This window comes from Carica papaya, chromosome 7, assembly GCF_054855325.1.
Source record: "Carica papaya isolate Zhongbai chromosome 7, ASM5485532v1, whole genome shotgun sequence".
Classification (NCBI taxonomy): Eukaryota; Viridiplantae; Streptophyta; class Magnoliopsida; order Brassicales; family Caricaceae; genus Carica; species Carica papaya.
The window spans coordinates 20,505,644-20,522,818 of NC_142315.1; the positions used below are offsets into that span (position 1 = coordinate 20,505,644).

Below are 17,175 nucleotides of genomic sequence, written 5' to 3' on the forward strand. Positions count from 1 at the left end.
CAATCTCATTGTTAAATATATTTTACATATACATGAGTTCAAATGCCACTTGTTACCGCTGGTAAATTTACTAAGCAATTCAATCTAACCATATTTCCTAGATTTTATGTAATATAGGACCTTAGAACCAAGAAACTGATTGGGAAGGGTGAAATGAGAGATGAGATTTATTACTTAGAGTCTAATGTACACATTTTTTTACGCTTTTAATTGAAGCACTAATCCAATGCAACTATGGTATCAATGGTCGGGTCATGCCTTATTTTGTTTCTTATCTTATTACCTTCTTAGTTTTATTTGAAATCTAGTTATATACCAAACTATTGTGTTGTTTTTCTAAAAAAAATCCTTTCTCTATTAATGGAACACATGTCGATGCTTTTTAAGTTTAATCCATAATGATATTTTGAGGTGGTTACAAAGATCCAAATAATTCAGGTGCCTTTTATTTCCTCACCATGTATGATTTTCATGTACTACTTGGTTGTATCTTATGTGTTATAAATATAATATAAATACTACTTAGCAAAATTTTGCCTCATGATTCAGAATCAATTTGGTACATATATTAAGACAATAAGATTTGATAATAGTTCTAAATGTATTTCTTTATTACAATATTTTTTTCATTCTCATGGCATTTTAAATTAAAATTCATGTATTGGCACTTTTAAAAAAAAATAGAGTTGTAAAACACAAACATCACCAGTTATTAACGATTGGTCGTGCACTATGATTTCAAACAAGCTTGCTAGTTTCATTTTGGGAAAAAAAATTCTTATTGTGGCATATTTAATCAACTACACTCTCACTCGCTTTTAGATGGTAAACCATATTTAGATATTATTTTCTCGTCCTTTTTCTTCTCACTTAAATCTTTTGGCTTTCTTTTGTTATACACATCATTTAAATAACATTTGTGATAAATTTCAAGCATGTGCGTCTCGTTGTGCTTTTGTTTCATATCTTATTGTCAAAAAGGTTACAAACTACATGATTTTATCTCTAATTATATTTTTATCTCTCATAATGTTGTTTGCCATGAAGAAATTTCCATTTCACGATATTTTAAATACGCACCCCACCCCAAATGAGAGTGATCCCACTTCTGGTTACTGATGATGCCATGTTGTAAAATACAAATGAAACTATACATTTTTCTTCATTTTCTTTTAATGAACCTGTACTGTCGTCTTCTACTACTACTTCTCCCTTACCTCTTCCTGCAAATAAATACTACATTTAGACCATGTTTTACGTCCTTATTACATACAAAACAAGCCATTTTACTTGCAGGACTATGTGTGTGGTACTCTCTAAGTCAAGGATCACATCTCTTCTCTCATTCCTCTTACAGCTTCATCAAATACCTCTTATTCATTTTCTCAATTTCTCTCCTATAATCATCTTCACCTTGTACATCATGATTTTCTTGCTACCATCTCTTTTAAAGTTGAGCCCAAACATTTCTTTTAAGCTCTCAAAGATCCCCATTAGAAAGATGCTATAAACCGTGAATTTGATGAACTTAAACAAAATCAAACATTGACATTAGAGCCAATACACCCTAGAATAAACACCATTGGTTGTAAATGAGTTAGTTATACTATTTTATGCTTCTGTGGCCAAATTGATCAATGTTTGATACTTTTTTGTTGTTACTGCAATCTATCACTGAGAGTTATATCAACTATATGTGATCAATGCCTTTTTATATGGTGACATAACCAAATAAATTTATAATGCATAAACCCCTTGAATATAGTGATTTGAATGATCCAAGTGTATGCTAATTATATAAGTCGTTATATGGTCTTAAGCAAGCATCACGTAATTGGTATTCCAAGTTTTCTAATGTTTTTCTATATTATGGTCTCAAGCAATCTGATGTGGAACATTTTTTTTACCTTTCATCAAGTGACATCTTTCTCGCTATTTTAGTTTATGGATGATCTTGTTTTTAATGAAATAATTCTCCTAGTTGCCAAAAATTCAAGCAATATCTGCACACTTATTTCTATATTTAAGACTTCGCTCATTTGAAATACTTCTTAGGCATTAAAGTTGTACGGTCACTTTATGTTATTTCATTATGGTAATGAAAGTATAATGTTGATAATCTTCAAGAATGTAGCATGTTTTGAGCTTAATTATCCTAAAAAACCTCATTTAGATATAATGAGACAACTATTCCAATCGAAATCACAATAAGTTTGAAGAGAGAGATCACTCAAGTATTGAAGAAGAATACCTTAGCTTGGAGATGGCTTAAGATAATGGAGAATGCAACAAGTTTCATCTAAATGAGGTTGTTTAGGATAATTTTTGTTTTTCGTTTATTTTTTTGTTTTGTTTTGTTAGAAAAGGAGAATATATAACCAAATACAATAATTAGTGCTTGGTTACCGAGTCCAAACAGTACCATTACAATCAAAGTTGAGAAGATAGTTAAGGTCCTCTGAAGCATATTGTAGAATAATATAAGGAATCAAGAGATAATAGGCCTAATGCGCTAATTTATTAGCACATAAATTGTCTTAAAATATGAGTAATTTAAATATCTCAAAAACTAGATAAGAAATAAGTTTCTTGATTTGGCCTTCCATATCGAAGGTAGATAGTCAAATATTTGGGTATGATAAATTTTTCTTAGTTGTCTAATTGTAATATGCAAATATTCAAAGATAATTTCACTATAAAGAGCTAGCCAAATAATAAGTTTGTGTGAATAATATAAATATATAGTTAATCAATGAGTTTTGATCCCATACTTGTATATTCTCGTTCATAGTAGAGGTTCAAATTTAAGGTGTTGACTAGTAAAAGGTTATATAAAGATGTTGATTAAGAATAAAGATGCATGTGACTGTGTGACCAATAAGCTTGTTGCCATGTAATGACCTCCACGCTGAATGGACGTTAATTACAAAGAGAAACTTCCTATATTTGCTTCAGTCAATATTATGATTCCTTCTTGGGTAATATGGCTTTCAATTAATTAAAACTAATTACTAAGTTTCATTTCCCAATCAATTTCTATCGATTTTCAATTTGAATTTAAAGACACTAAAGGTGTGACAATGAGTTGAAAATGAAGGTTTCAATTTTCAAGATGGGCATCTACACCAACAACAGATAACACTATAGAATAATTTTTGTGCTGACAGTATTTTTGGTATAGAATAAAAGATTTACTCATAATATGAACTTACCCTATATCCAGTCCACTACCCTATAAAAGTACTAAAGAATTTTTGTAACTTCATAAGAAGATAAAAAGTAAGAAAAAAAAAATTAAATTTAAAGGTGAATTTGAAGTTTTTTTTTTAAAGTTTAAATATAATACAGATTTGGGTTTAATGTAGTTTTAAATTTTAAACCAAGGAATTTGGATAAGAATAAGAATTTAACTCCATTGTTTTCGTCCCTAATGGGATATTTGCATTATCTTCAAAAGTCTATTGTTTCAAATTAAAGATCATCATCATCATCTTCAAGCTAACTACATGATGTTACTGCCATTATGATTATGATTATGATCGTATGCACATAACCTATTATTATAATTTATGAGTATTTTATTCTGCTTGATTAATTAATTATCCTTAAAACCATCATCTGGGTCAACTCAATTCTTACCCGACTAGAATGCTTTTTAGCTGAAATTCCATTGAAATTAAATACTTTGCTTAATTAACAGGTATAATTAAAATATTACACTAAATTATAAAATAATATAAATATAATATTTTTCTTAATTTAAATAATGGAATAATATTTCAAAACATTGCTTAGTCAGATCATATATGGTTAACCCACACACACATGAAAGATGGTCGCCATTTTCTTGTTTTCCAATTAGAATCATAATTAAATAGTTTTCATAATGAAAATTTGTTGGTTAATGTAGAACTGTCCGGTCAACTTTGTACTCCTCCTGTACCCACCACCCCTTTTTTCTTACCAAACTGGAATTTCATGTTTTAAATAAGTATTTGGCAATAAAATATGCGCTGATTAGAAGAATATATACCCAAAAAATCAACATTTACTTTCGGAACATTTTACACCGCCGGTGGCTAAAATTGGGTTTGTAAAGTGTCACGTGGCATATTTAATTGGTTTCTTATTAGCTAATTAATTAGTCTCATCTTCAACCGGAATTAATTCCAAAAAAAAAAAACAAAATGCGTTCGCCAGAAATTTAGGAGTCGTACAATTTTGTCAGGACTTGGACCAAAAAATTAAGTTTAAAAATGTGGGAAACGGAGAATTTCTTCATTTTTTTATTCTGGTAATACATTAAATGTTGACTTTTTTGTTTCCAGAAAAGCAGTCCCTTCGACTGGGCCCCACAAATTGATAAGACAAGTTTGATTTTTCCAATGGGTCCCACCAAAACTAGAGAGCCTCAAATTTCCCATCCCTCACCGCACGAACCCACTATTTTTCTATCAAAAAAAAATGTAAATTTTAAATTTATTATTATTTTTCATATTGGTTAATATGAAAATAAATATTGCATGAGGCTGATGCACTCAAGAGGTAATGTATAATATTTTTATTTTATTTTTTTTCTAATATATTTAATTTGAAAAAATATCGTCAATAATAATCGTATGGCTAATAAAAGTTGACAAATGGATGCGTGTACTTTTCTTGGTCACTGTAAAAGAACTTTCTGCCCCCCATAGTGGAGTAAAAATATTTATATTGAATTAATTTATCATTCAAAATAAAACTAACACTGACTTCCAAAAATTGATATTAACCCCAGGAATTGACACTCGTGTAGAAGAAGATAATCATTGAGGATCAAAAGTATTCCTTTTGAATTAAACACATAATTTAATTATTTCAAATCACAAAATTGCAGGATTCATGATAATGTAATTACGTATTTGTAAATCATAACAAAAACAAATTGTGTGTATATTTTGCTTAAATTTGTAACAAAATCCACACAAATAATATCAGATTTTAATTTACAACTTGTAAAAAATATTAAATTTTGTTTTCTATAATTATTTAGAACACTTATTTTCTACATATATTATGGTACTAAGTCTTTTTTTTTTTTTCCCCCCCTCTTCCTTATAAAATATTTTATTTGTGTTTATTGTCGCAGTTTTAATCAACATCAAATAAAGTTCCCTCACAAAATGTTTTATTTTCAGAAAAAAGAAAATAAAATACTTAAAAATATTTCTCATTTATTTAAAAAAGAAAAGAAAATGACAAATGTACGGTCGGTTGACAAATGTACGGTCGGTTTTGGGATAAAATAGGAAGGGAATTAAATGTTTCAGTGGAGGTTCACCGACGTTGAGCTCCACATGGATGGAGGATGCTCACCGTGAAACGCTCCACGTGACCCAACCGAAGATGGTGACGAAACCCAAGCCACCAAGAGGGGAACACAACTTTCGTACCTCCACCCACCAGCAGACTGCCACGTACTTCTTTCTATATAATTACAATAAAATTCACCTCATCACTCGTGCGCTGTTCGTCCCTGCCTTGCACCTATGGCCGCGTCACCTTCACGCTCCTTTGCAATGACGACCGTTGACGGTGGTTTTCCTTTTCTCATTTCAAGAAGATTATAGTTGAATCTTTAACTCCCAATTTTTAAAACAAACAGATATCATCTAATCCAATACTAAAGTGTAATTATAATTCAAATTATTTTATTAACAAATTAATTAATCTTTATGGGTATATCTATTAACACATATATATAAATAAATATTTCTTAACTATCAAATTATCTAGTGGTAATTCAAAGAAAATTACAAATTTTTCTAAATAATTTAATGATAAACATATTCCCCAAACATCTTCAATAAAAGAAATATAATTTAAACTAAAATAAAAATAAGGGAACCATTGAAAGAATCCTAATAACTTCGAGTTTGGATTTTTAACTTATAAAAATTGGTGTGACGTAAAATGATGAGGCATTAATAACATGTTAACAACATCAGTTAATTATAATAGGATTACATTATTTTTTTTTTCAAATTTTTTAAACTAATTTAGACAAAAAAAAAAAAAGTATAAAATAAATTTTAAACATTTTTTAATAGTATAAAATATAAATATAAATTTATAAATTTATTGAATTTAATTATAATACCCGTAGTGATATAAATATTTGATGCATTCACCCTTAAATACTCTTAAGTAAATATATTTAGTTTAAGATTAATAGATTCAATTCAAGATTCACAAGCAAATTATAAATAAAAAATAATAATTGAAGCAATTTATGATTAGTTTTAACAATTATTATCTAAAAACTTATTAAGTTTTTATATTGAAAATAAAATTTCATAATATAATAAAAAATAAAATACTTTTAAATCGTGGTAATAAAATTTTAATTACTTTCAAATGTATATAAAATTAGTGCAAATAGAGGAAATTTCTTGAATTAGATTTTTATAATTTAATTATAAAAAATATAATTTGCTCAGTGTTTGGAAATAGAAAAATCCTAATTTATTTAGTAAATATCAAAGTGAGATTTTTCAAACTATTTGAAATCAATATTATTATTTTTATTTATTTGGTTGAAAATCCATTGTATTTAGATAATTACATTAATGAGGATCGTAATATAAAATAAAATCAATCATAGTAAAATTGACGTCATTTACCAAGCCTTGGTGTGACGGGATGGGCAGGTCTCCGGTCAAAAGTGAAGGTTGAAAATCCATTGTATTTAGATAATTAGATTGATGAGGGTCGTAATATAAAATAAAATCAATCATAGTAAAATTGACGTCATTTACCAAGCCTTGGTGTGACGGGATGGGCAGGTCTCCGGTCAAAAGTGAAGGCGAGGCATGTGAAAGAGTAGAGAACTGGAAGAGGGTATAAAAGTAAAAGGACAGTTCAGTGGACGCCTGGACGGGCCCCACATAAAAGGAAGAGAGTGGAGATATAAATTGGAGACACCAGGCAAAGCAATCCTCCATCCTCTGTCCTAAACCAAATTGAAGCTGTAGGTTGCAGAGTCCTTACATCTATATATGTATATGCCTCTTCGTCTCTCTACTCCATTCATATAAACGCAGAGAAAACTGGGAGAAGAAGCAAGGGGTGACTACTGAACTTTTCTCTTAAGGTAGTCGATTCACATTCGTTCAAACTATCGTTCTCCACGAGAATTTTCTTCCTATATCGCATCATTTCCTCTTCAAATTGTTCGATTTTTCTTTTTTCTTTTTCTAATTTTTTAAAAGGACTCATGAAATCGGTATTCGTTTCGGATCGGATTTCTTCTGTATTTTTTTTGCTTATCTAAAGCTTGTGGCTGCTAATCGCTCTTTTTCGTCATCTTCTCTATAGCTTTCTCTGTCCTCTGCTGAGCTTCCACCATGGGCGGCGATAAGGCTATCAGTCTCGAGGAGATAAAAAACGAATCCGTTGATCTGGTAATATAAATATATCTCCCCCTCATCATCTCTCTGTGTATTTCCCTTTCGTTTTTCGCTTTTTGTTTTCGTGGTTTTGAATTTAGGTTGCGTCTGTGATGCATCACATATATATATATATATATATACGTGTACTTGCTGTTTGGTTACTGAGAATACGAGAGGCATAGGAGAGGATAATGCGAAGTAGATTCTGCGAGAAGAAAGTTTGTTTTTCGTTTTTTCTCCTGTAACTTTACAGTCCTCCCCTGGTTTTTCTTTTTGGTTTTCCGTACGTTTTCTCCTCAAACAAACAGAAATCGGGTTTTGTTTCAAACTTTTTCTGTTTAAACTGGCCACTGCGAAAACAGAAAGCTCTTCGTTCCTTTTCGACTTTATAAGTAAAGTAATCTACTAATGTAACGCCTTAATTAATAACTTTTTTTCTCTTTTACTTTTTCCCCCTATCAGTTGTGAGTTGATTGACCTAAATCTCAACCTTCTTCTCTTTTATACGTATCTACTCAAATCTTTCTGGTCGAGTATTCTTTACGTCTTGTGATTTCGCCGACGATCCAGCAAATAAACAAAAAAAAAAAAAAAAAAAAACTCAAACAGTGGGCCCAGGTTTGATTTTTCTTTCGGTAAAAAAAATTATATCCAATTATTACGCATCTTTTCTTAATACGCAGTAGATTAAAAGTATTTGCTTTCTATAACAGTTTTATTTAAACAAAATCATAATCCACGGGTATATACATATATAGAGCTTTCTTCTTCTTCTTCTTCTTCTTCTTCTTCTTCCTCCGTTTGAAGGGATTTGTAAAGAGTAAAAGAAACTGTGGGGCTGATAATGCCACGCAACATCAAAACAACGTGGGTGACGGGCGAATCAGATGCCGAGAATCGTAACAGACCAATTTACCATCAACTGACAGGAGCTTTATGGACATGACATCCCACGCCCACGCCCCCCAGCCCAACCCTTCTCTCCTTTGCTATGCACGCGCTGCAAAGAAGCGCGTGTCAATCCGGGAATATATGTTTTTAAATCCACAAATTAAATTTCCTCTCGGCATATATTCTTGATTTCTTATTCCCCTTCTTTCTTTGGGCACGTTAACTGGATTAAAAGGATCAGTTGCTGATTTGATATTTTTGTTAGTGTTGCTGCGACGTTCGCTTCTTTTTCCTATTTCCCTCTACCGGTTCGTTCAGTGTAGGGAGAGGAGTACCTCCGTGGTGTACAAAAGTAATTTCTATTTCATGTGTATAAACAGGAAGAATTTAAGCTAATCACTCCCTCACCTACTTACCTTTTTCTTGTTGAGCCTGTACCTACTTAACTTTCTAAGGTACATATAGGGTGAATTTTAAAGGTAAATTTTTTTTGAGAAACTTATAGTTGTTGGTTAGGGGGATGGATTTCCATTCTATTTGTTTTACTTTTGGGAACCTATTCGTTGTTTAATTTTTCATCCAAGATGTGGTTAATATTAATATAAGTAATAATAAATTCTATAGAAAAAAATCGTCTAAGCCATCATAAGAATTAAAACCAGGATATAAAACAATAAATTTTATCTTAATCAAATTATTAGTATTTCTACTCTTTTTATAAAGATGTAAATTCAAATTTTAAATTGTACGTGGCTTGTCGTAGAACGTTATTTTTTAAAAAAAAAAACCTATTATATAAAGGCGCACCCGTGGAATAGCCGCTCGTTACCGGTCAGGCGGTAATTGAAGGCTGGGATATGCGGTGCTCGGATATATGTTGGAAATTTCCTGTTTGTTATTCAGAATTTTAAAATATTGTCTTTAAATATTTTGTAGTAGTTTAGTTACCTATTATTATTAATCACTATAAAATTGTATCATAATCTAGTGGCAGCATAAATGTTTTTACTGATTAAATCACCTGTGGGGAGTCCCGTGCAAGGGAGGTCACATTGAAAACAGTCTTTTGACTTTTTCCTGACCAAATATTTAATCTAACATTTTCTGGTGAGTAGAAGTCAGAGATGGAGTTCCCATGTTTGACTTGCGGGCTGTCTCTTAATGACGCTTCCCTTAGTTGTCCTTTTGTAAATCTTCTCGTGACTGTGGAAAAGCCTTACAGTTACCGTTGGAATTCACTGTCAAATTGTGGGGCTCTAGTATTAACAAGCTCCAAATAGAGTTGACAATTTTAGTTGTGTTCGAAGAAAAGGAAGTGTAGGCATTTTAATTTTCTTTTGTAACATGAAACTAGCAAAGTGATTGTAGTACTCACGAGAATGATGTTTAAAACGTCATATTAGCGGAATTGTGTTTCAAGTTTTTTTTTCCTAATCAGGATCAATGAAGTTTCAATTGATTTATAGCAGATAACCCAAAAAAAATTCTTCCAGACATGAAGAATTAACCCGTTTTATTATTTTTAGTTGATGACTATTAATCTTTAAAGGCTTTATGCTTTCTGACTCTATCCTGGAGTTTTTCTGCAGGAGCGGGTTCCTATTGAGGAGGTATTCGAGCAACTGAAATGTTCAAGAGAAGGTCTAACTTCCGAGGAAGGAGCCAACAGGCTTCAAGTTTTCGGACCCAACAAACTAGAGGAGAAAAAGGTCCAACTCTGAAAAACTATTAACCATGAATTTAGCAGCCACATTCTCTTCCTGATCATCGTTATAACATATGCTTGATGGATATTTTGTAAACAGGAAAGCAAAATTCTGAAGTTTTTGGGCTTTATGTGGAACCCATTGTCATGGGTCATGGAGATGGCTGCTATAATGGCTATAGCATTGGCAAATGGCGACGGAAGGCCTCCAGATTGGCAGGACTTCGTTGGCATCATTTGCTTGTTGGTTATCAACTCTACAATCAGTTTTATCGAGGAAAACAATGCTGGGAATGCTGCTGCAGCTCTCATGGCTGGTCTTGCTCCTAAGACAAAGGTGAAAATTGCACATTAACTAACTTTTATCTGCTTATCTTTTATTTTTTTTCTCTTTTTTTCCCTTCCTTTCTAACTTGGTTTTAAATTAAATTTCTTTCCCCTTTCGTTTATGGTATATGTAGGTTCTCAGAGATGGTCGATGGAGTGAGCAAGATGCTGCAATTTTGGTTCCAGGGGACATAATAAGCGTTAAACTGGGTGATATCATTCCTGCTGATGCCCGTCTTCTTGAGGGTGATCCTTTGAAGATTGATCAGTCTGCCCTAACCGGAGAGTCCTTACCAGTTACTAAGAACCCAGGGGATGAAATATTCTCTGGCTCAACATGTAAGCAGGGTGAGATAGAGGCAGTTGTAATTGCCACCGGTGTTCATACCTTTTTTGGTAAGGCTGCTCATCTGGTGGATAGCACCAATCAAGTTGGGCACTTCCAGAAGGTTCTTACAGCCATAGGAAATTTCTGCATTTGTTCTATTGCCGTTGGTATAGTCATCGAGATAATTGTAATGTATCCCATTCAGCATCGTGCATATAGGGATGGGATTGACAATCTTCTGGTTCTCTTGATTGGAGGTATTCCAATTGCCATGCCCACTGTCTTGTCTGTCACTATGGCCATCGGTTCCCACAGACTTTCTCAGCAAGGTGCTATCACCAAGAGAATGACTGCCATTGAGGAAATGGCAGGGATGGATGTTCTTTGCAGCGACAAGACAGGAACTCTAACACTGAACAAGCTAACTGTCGACAGAAACCTAATAGAAGTTTTTGCAAAGGGGGTCGAGAAAGAGTATGTTATCCTCCTAGCAGCAAGGGCTTCAAGGACTGAAAATCAAGATGCTATTGATGCTGCTATTGTAGGGATGCTTGCGGATCCAAAGGAGGTATTGTTTTGTAGTTCAGTTTTATTCTCCTTAGAAGTTGATTTTTATCCAAGGATTTAACAATTATGGAGTTTTTTTTTGTTATTTTCATTTTTATATACTGCACAGGCACGGGCTGGTATTAGAGAGGTCCATTTCCTTCCTTTTAACCCCGTTGACAAGAGAACTGCTTTGACCTACATTGACTATGATGGAAATTGGCATCGTGCCAGCAAAGGTGCACCCGAGCAGGTATTAATAATTTTTTTTTTTTTGTGCTCCTCCATGCTTCTTATCTGGAATTTGATATATGTGTGTGTTTGTTTCCCTGTAATAGATAATTGCTCTTTGCAACTGCAAGGAGGATGTTAAGAGAAAGGTTCATTCAGTGATTGACAAGTTTGCTGAACGTGGGCTACGATCTTTAGCTGTTGCAAGACAGGTGGTAAATTTAGTCTTCTGGAGCTTCATTTTAGTAGTTAACTAGACATTCTTTTATGATTTCCTTAATACTATGTTACTGCAGGAAGTACCGGAGAAAACCAAAGAGAGTCCTGGAGCACCCTGGCAATTTGTTGGTTTGTTACCTCTTTTTGATCCTCCTAGGCATGATAGTGCTGAAACCATCAGAAGAGCTTTAAACCTTGGCGTGAATGTTAAGATGATTACTGGTAAGACCTTTAAATCCATTCCCAGATTTTATGAATTCCTTGATCACTGCTTCATTACACAATTTGGTATTCTCTGATATCTAGGGGATCAGCTTGCCATTGCCAAGGAAACTGGGCGGAGGCTTGGAATGGGAACAAACATGTATCCCTCTTCATCTCTGCTTGGCAATGACAAAGATGCTTCCATGGCAGCCCTTCCCGTGGATGAATTGATTGAGAAGGCTGATGGATTTGCAGGAGTCTTCCCAGGTAAAAATTAATCTGCATTTTCATTTAAAACCTTAAATTCATGCTTAGACGAATATTTGTTCATGACAGCTATTACTAACAAGAAATAGAAACTTACCGTAAGTAACCTTGACACAACATAAACATTCCTCAAATGGCTTGTTCATTAGAGCAAGCTTCACACAACACTTCAACCCTTATGAGTAAAGACCAGAGTACGGATAAAAGATTACAGCTTAAGCTGTCAGCCAAAAAAACCTTTTTAACAAACCATCCATTTCCTTCCAGTTACTTGCCATTGAAATTTGCCTATATCTTCACTATCATGCATCGTCTTACGACAGATATAGTGGAACCAACTGAATTTAATGAAAAATTTCGATCGACTAATAAAGTTTTTAAAGATCTCCGTGTCTACACTTCCATCTCCGTGCTTTACATTTTTTTTGCATCTTAGACGTTATGAAATTGTCATTATGTCATCCACAACATCACTGGCTATTTTCTTTTTCAGGTTATTTATTTAGTTTCAAAAGAGGTTACCTGATAGAAAATTACCTTCTCCTGTGTTTTTTTCATTTTTTTTTTCACTTTATTACTGATTTTCTTGTATATTTTATTTTCACCGTCAGTTCTCTAACTTCTTTTTCTTTTTATGCACATGATAGAACACAAATATGAGATTGTTAATAAGTTGCAGCAAAGGAAACACATTTGTGGCATGACCGGAGATGGTGTGAATGATGCGCCTGCTTTGAAGAAGGCAGACATTGGAATCGCAGTTGCTGATGCTACGGATGCTGCCAGAAGTGCTTCTGACATTGTCCTTACTGAGCCTGGTTTGAGCGTAATCATAAGTGCAGTGCTGACCAGCAGGGCCATTTTCCAAAGAATGAAGAATTACACTGTGAGTACAAGTTTAGACTAATTTATCGCAACCCGCTCAGATCTAATTTCATGGTTCGACTTCTTATGTTCTAACACTCACTCTTTTCCTACCGTTCCCTGTTGCAGATATATGCGGTTTCAATTACCATTCGTATTGTGGTAAGTGTTTCTAAAATATCTTCAGACAAAGCGCTTTTCAACTTGCAGTTTGGCTTAGGGTAATCCCACTTAAATCATTTGCAACTTGCAGTTTGGCTTCATGTTTATCGCTCTCATATGGAAGTTTGACTTTGCTCCCTTCATGGTTCTAATCATTGCAATCCTAAACGATGGTGAGGTCACTTCTTTCTTTTAAACATTCTTGTTTTTTTAGGGTCTTTAAATTAGTTTTATAATTTAAATCCATTTCTTTTCCTTTAGGAACAATCATGACAATATCGAAGGACCGAGTGAAACCATCTCCACAGCCTGACAGCTGGAAACTAAAAGAAATTTTCTCCACTGGTATCGTGCTTGGAGGTTACTTGGCTCTAATGACAATCATCTTCTTTTGGGCAATGAGGGACACTAGCTTCTTCTCGGTAAGGGATAGATTCTTCTTCTTTTTTTCTTCTCTTATTACATTGCCTTTTTTAGTTTTTATCTAAACAATCTTTTTTGTAATGCAGGACAAGTTTGGCGTAAGACCGATTGGTCACCGTCCTGAGCAAATGATGGCAGCCCTATACCTTCAAGTCAGTATAGTGAGCCAGGCCCTTATTTTCGTTACAAGGTCTCGCAGTTGGTCCTTCGTTGAGCGCCCTGGACTTCTTTTAGTCACAGCTTTCGTAGTCGCTCAGCTGGTATGATATAAAGTCCTTATGTGAAACTACTCCTTTAGGATAGGCGTTTGTTTGTTGTGTCTGAAATTAAAAGGTTTATTACTCGTATTCTAACAATTTTTAAATGGCTTGAACTCGAACAGGCGGCCACGTTCATTGCAGTTTATGCAAACTGGGGTTTTGCTCATATAGAGGGTTGCGGGTGGGGATGGGCTGGAGTAATCTGGCTTTATAGTGTGGTAACATACATTCCACTTGACTTGCTCAAATTTGCAATCCGCTATGCTCTGAGTGGGAAGGCCTGGGATAATCTGCTAGAGAACAAGGTCTCCTTTTGCATCTCACATTATCCAATGTGGATTTTGATTTAGTGACTGTTGAGATTTTGTTGTTCAGTAACAATTCCCCTTGTTTTCTTCTTGTAACAGACTGCCTTTACTACAAAGAAAGACTATGGGAAAGAAGAGAGAGAAGCACAGTGGGCTGCTGCACAGAGAACCCTGCACGGCCTTCAACCACCTGAAAGTTCCAGTCTTTTCAATGAAAAGAGTAGCTACAGGGAGCTTTCAGAGATTGCCGAGCAAGCCAAGCGCCGAGCTGAGGTCGCAAGGTGAGTGCCATTTATGAACTATAGAGGTTCTTTAACTACTCTTCGAGGAATTCATTGAGATACTAAATATATAGTGTATTCTTATCCAGGCTGAGAGAGCTTCATACTCTCAAGGGTCACGTTGAATCGGTGGTGAAGCTGAAGGGACTAGACATTGATACCATTCAGCAGCATTACACAGTTTGAGGAGCAACACCAATTGGGTTTGCAGCAGCCAACGTGATGTTTTCTTTTGTTGGAAACCTCAAAAAATATGACGACGAACAATATCCAAAAAGATGTAGAACATTACAGTACATTAATATCTCTAGGTTAGGTTGGTAATTCATAGACGGTTGTTTTTATCTGAATTGTCAGATGAAGTAAATCATTTTTCTTCATACACGAATTCGCCTACAAAATTTCTTTTTTTTTTTGCTTTTCTACTTTGTATCTTTTCCATTTCTTATTCCTTGGTCTGACTAAATAATTGAACTTTCCTAGTTCAAGCAATGGCCATTTAAACAATGACATATTTCAACTAGTTCACAATGGTGCAATCACCCCTAATTTCTCCCTGATTTCCGGTCTTGACCCCTATACGTCCTAGCTTTGTAATGGCATCAACAAAAGCAATTTCAAATGCTGTGGAATTGAATGCGAATAAGCGAACAATATCTCTTGATCTTTTATGAGTAAACAGTGTTTGATCAGATGTGAACAGTCCCCTTCCTCGTTCGAGATTCTTGTAGTATACGTTATCAAATGTCTGAGGTGTAGTTTGATCCATGCTTATGGCAATTCTTGAGTCTACTTCTTCTGGGCACATACCTCGAAGCTCCCTTGCATATGCTGGATTCAGAGTGGGATCAATCCTGGTTTTGCTCTTGAAGTTATAAAGTCTCTTGGAGAAGCGGCTGCAATGTGAGAAACCAATTGTATGTGCTCCTGTATTTTACACGCTTTATTACTCTCCTCCAAAATGACAAGAATCTCCATGAAAACTTATTACCATACCATTATATCGATTTCCTTCTACAACCTTTTGAGAAAATTGTCATTACCTGAAAGTGCAATGAGATCTACTAAAGTGAGTCCGTGAGTGGCAAACATGGCTTCGAGTTTTTCCAATTTGAAATCAGGATGTGGGATTTGGTGCCTGACGCTTGCTTTTGTAGAGACCCTCCCATCAAGTCTTCCCAATTCTACTGCGTAAGATGGTCCTCCTGTCTGCATCACAGAACACTTCTCGATCACTAACCAATTAAAAAACGTTCACTTTTGCTAAAAAGTTAATGTCTTTGAATGATAAAAAGTTGCCCCTTATTGAAAATGTTATAATAGAAATGCTTGTTTTACCAATGCAATCACATCCCTTGTGGCCATAACCAAAATATCAGCACAAGAAACTTTGTTTCTGCACTCCTGCACGTTATCAACAGCAGCTTTAGCTTTGATCACTGTATCAAACCCATCCCCAGCTAGCGAGAGATTCTCTGGATTATCTTTCTCCGCCCTGTTATTCCGTGAAGCTAGTAGCACAGAAGCATCACACCCCTATACACACATATACACATACCCACACAAAAGATAACTTCATTATTACATACACACATATACATACAAAAGGTTAACTTCATTATTTACATTGCAAACTTGATTAACGGAAGTAAAAGCCACTGTTAGTTTCAATGAAAAAAGGCAACAAACCCGAACGAGGCAATCATGGAAGAAGAGCCTGAGAGTGGCTGGTGCTGTAACAAATGTTTGCTGAAACTTCTCTTGGACCGCAGATCGAACAATGGATTCCACATCTGGGCATGAGTTTCTGTAGTAGTCCAAGTGAAGCTGGGCATGAGTTGTTTTAAAAAGAATAAGTGAGAGTAGCAAGAGCAAAGTACGAGGAAACATGGTTTTGTATGTCAAGAGAATATTGCTTGCTTCAGCTGGTAGTAGTGAATTGCGGCCATATATAATTCAGAACCCAAACGCCATAGTTCTTGTCATTTTCTTACAAGATTCTTGAACGGAATGAAAAGACTGAGAGGAGAACAAAGAAACAAGATATAAGAACACAAAAGCATTAGGTAAGGAGAAAAGGTTGATTAGGTTTGAAAAGTAAGCTCTGACAAAGACACTCTGGCTTGTCCAGAATCGAACTGAAACTTCTGTTTGTCATTAGAATCAGAGTAAACGACCTCTTATAAATCACAATGTGGTAGCAGTTGCGCATTTTTCTTTTTCTTTTTCTCTTTCTTGTCTTATGTGTCTGAAATATAACTACAAAAATGTAGCAGTCAGAATTTTTTCTCCATTCGGGTATATGTAGGTATAGAAGAGAGTGAAAACAACTGTTTGAACAGAAAAACACAAGAAATTGGCATCCACGTTTCAATTTTTCAATTTCTGCAATTTCAGTACCTGTTTTGAAGTGGCAGGCACATGCCACACTATTTCTACTTGCTTTCAAGAATGCGCATGCATGTCAAAATCCACTGCTGCTGATTAAATATAAAGGTTATAAGTTTCACGCTTTCTTACTGCCAAGTCACTCAGAAAACCAGAAGGCAAAGCTTTCATGGATTATTTAGTCGCAAGTATATTTCACAGTTCTAAAACTTCAGCCAAAGAACAAACTAAAGATTTTAGAGCTGTTCTCACAATCAACCGCAATGGTTAATAGATTACTGGACCATCAATATTGGCAGCATCGAATCAAAATTATACAAAACAGGAGATTTCTCCACCTG

General features: G+C 34.4%; 2 protein-coding genes across 3 annotated transcripts; one reads left to right on the forward strand and one right to left on the reverse strand.

Annotated features, from left to right (window-relative positions):
- The first annotated feature begins 6,964 nt into the window (after positions 1-6,964).
- On the forward strand, positions 6,965-14,830 carry HA5 (plasma membrane H+-ATPase). 2 transcript variants are annotated; one of them, XM_088208662.1, is made up of 17 exons: positions 6,965-7,132; positions 7,357-7,442; positions 9,911-10,030; positions 10,127-10,363; positions 10,488-11,249; positions 11,358-11,480; positions 11,566-11,673; positions 11,755-11,899; positions 11,984-12,148; positions 12,796-13,034; positions 13,142-13,174; positions 13,266-13,347; positions 13,436-13,596; positions 13,684-13,857; positions 13,980-14,162; positions 14,265-14,446; positions 14,536-14,830. In XM_088208662.1, exons 2-17 carry the CDS (start codon positions 7,386-7,388, stop codon positions 14,630-14,632), a joined length of 2,868 nt encoding a protein of 955 aa, XP_088064788.1. In that variant the 5' UTR covers positions 6,965-7,132; positions 7,357-7,385; the 3' UTR covers positions 14,633-14,830. The 2 variants fall into 2 exon arrangements, with proteins under 2 accessions (XP_088064788.1, XP_021903181.2); XM_022047489.2 differs by having other exon boundaries at positions 11,566-11,670.
- Positions 14,831-14,847: 17 nt separating this feature from the next.
- LOC110818574 (peroxidase 16-like) lies at positions 14,848-16,881 on the reverse strand. The gene is made up of 4 exons (XM_022047490.2): positions 16,136-16,881; positions 15,785-15,982; positions 15,490-15,655; positions 14,848-15,373 (listed from the first exon to the last, which is right to left on the reverse strand). The coding sequence occupies exons 1-4, from the start codon at positions 16,334-16,336 to the stop codon at positions 14,967-14,969; spliced, it is 972 nt and encodes a 323-aa protein (XP_021903182.1). The 5' UTR covers positions 16,337-16,881; the 3' UTR covers positions 14,848-14,966.
- Positions 16,882-17,175: the final 294 nt, after the last annotated feature.

Excerpts from the sequence above, each read along its gene's own strand:
- HA5 (XM_088208662.1), top strand. The coding sequence starts at position 7,386 with ATGGGCGGCGATAAGGCTATCAGTCTCGAGGAGATAAAAAACGAATCC. Across the intron at positions 10,031-10,126 it reads ACAAACTAGAGGAGAAAAAG|GAAAGCAAAATTCTGAAGTT; the intron begins GTCCAACTCTGA and ends TTTTGTAAACAG. Across the intron at positions 13,175-13,265 it reads CAATTACCATTCGTATTGTG|TTTGGCTTCATGTTTATCGC; the intron begins GTAAGTGTTTCT and ends TGCAACTTGCAG.
- LOC110818574 (XM_022047490.2), bottom strand. The coding sequence starts at position 16,336 with ATGTTTCCTCGTACTTTGCTCTTGCTACTCTCACTTATTCTTTTTAAA. Across the intron at positions 15,983-16,135 it reads TCCATGATTGCCTCGTTCGG|GGGTGTGATGCTTCTGTGCT; the intron begins GTTTGTTGCCTT and ends ATGTGTGTATAG. Across the intron at positions 15,374-15,489 it reads AGATCTCATTGCACTTTCAG|GAGCACATACAATTGGTTTC; the intron begins GTAATGACAATT and ends TGTAAAATACAG.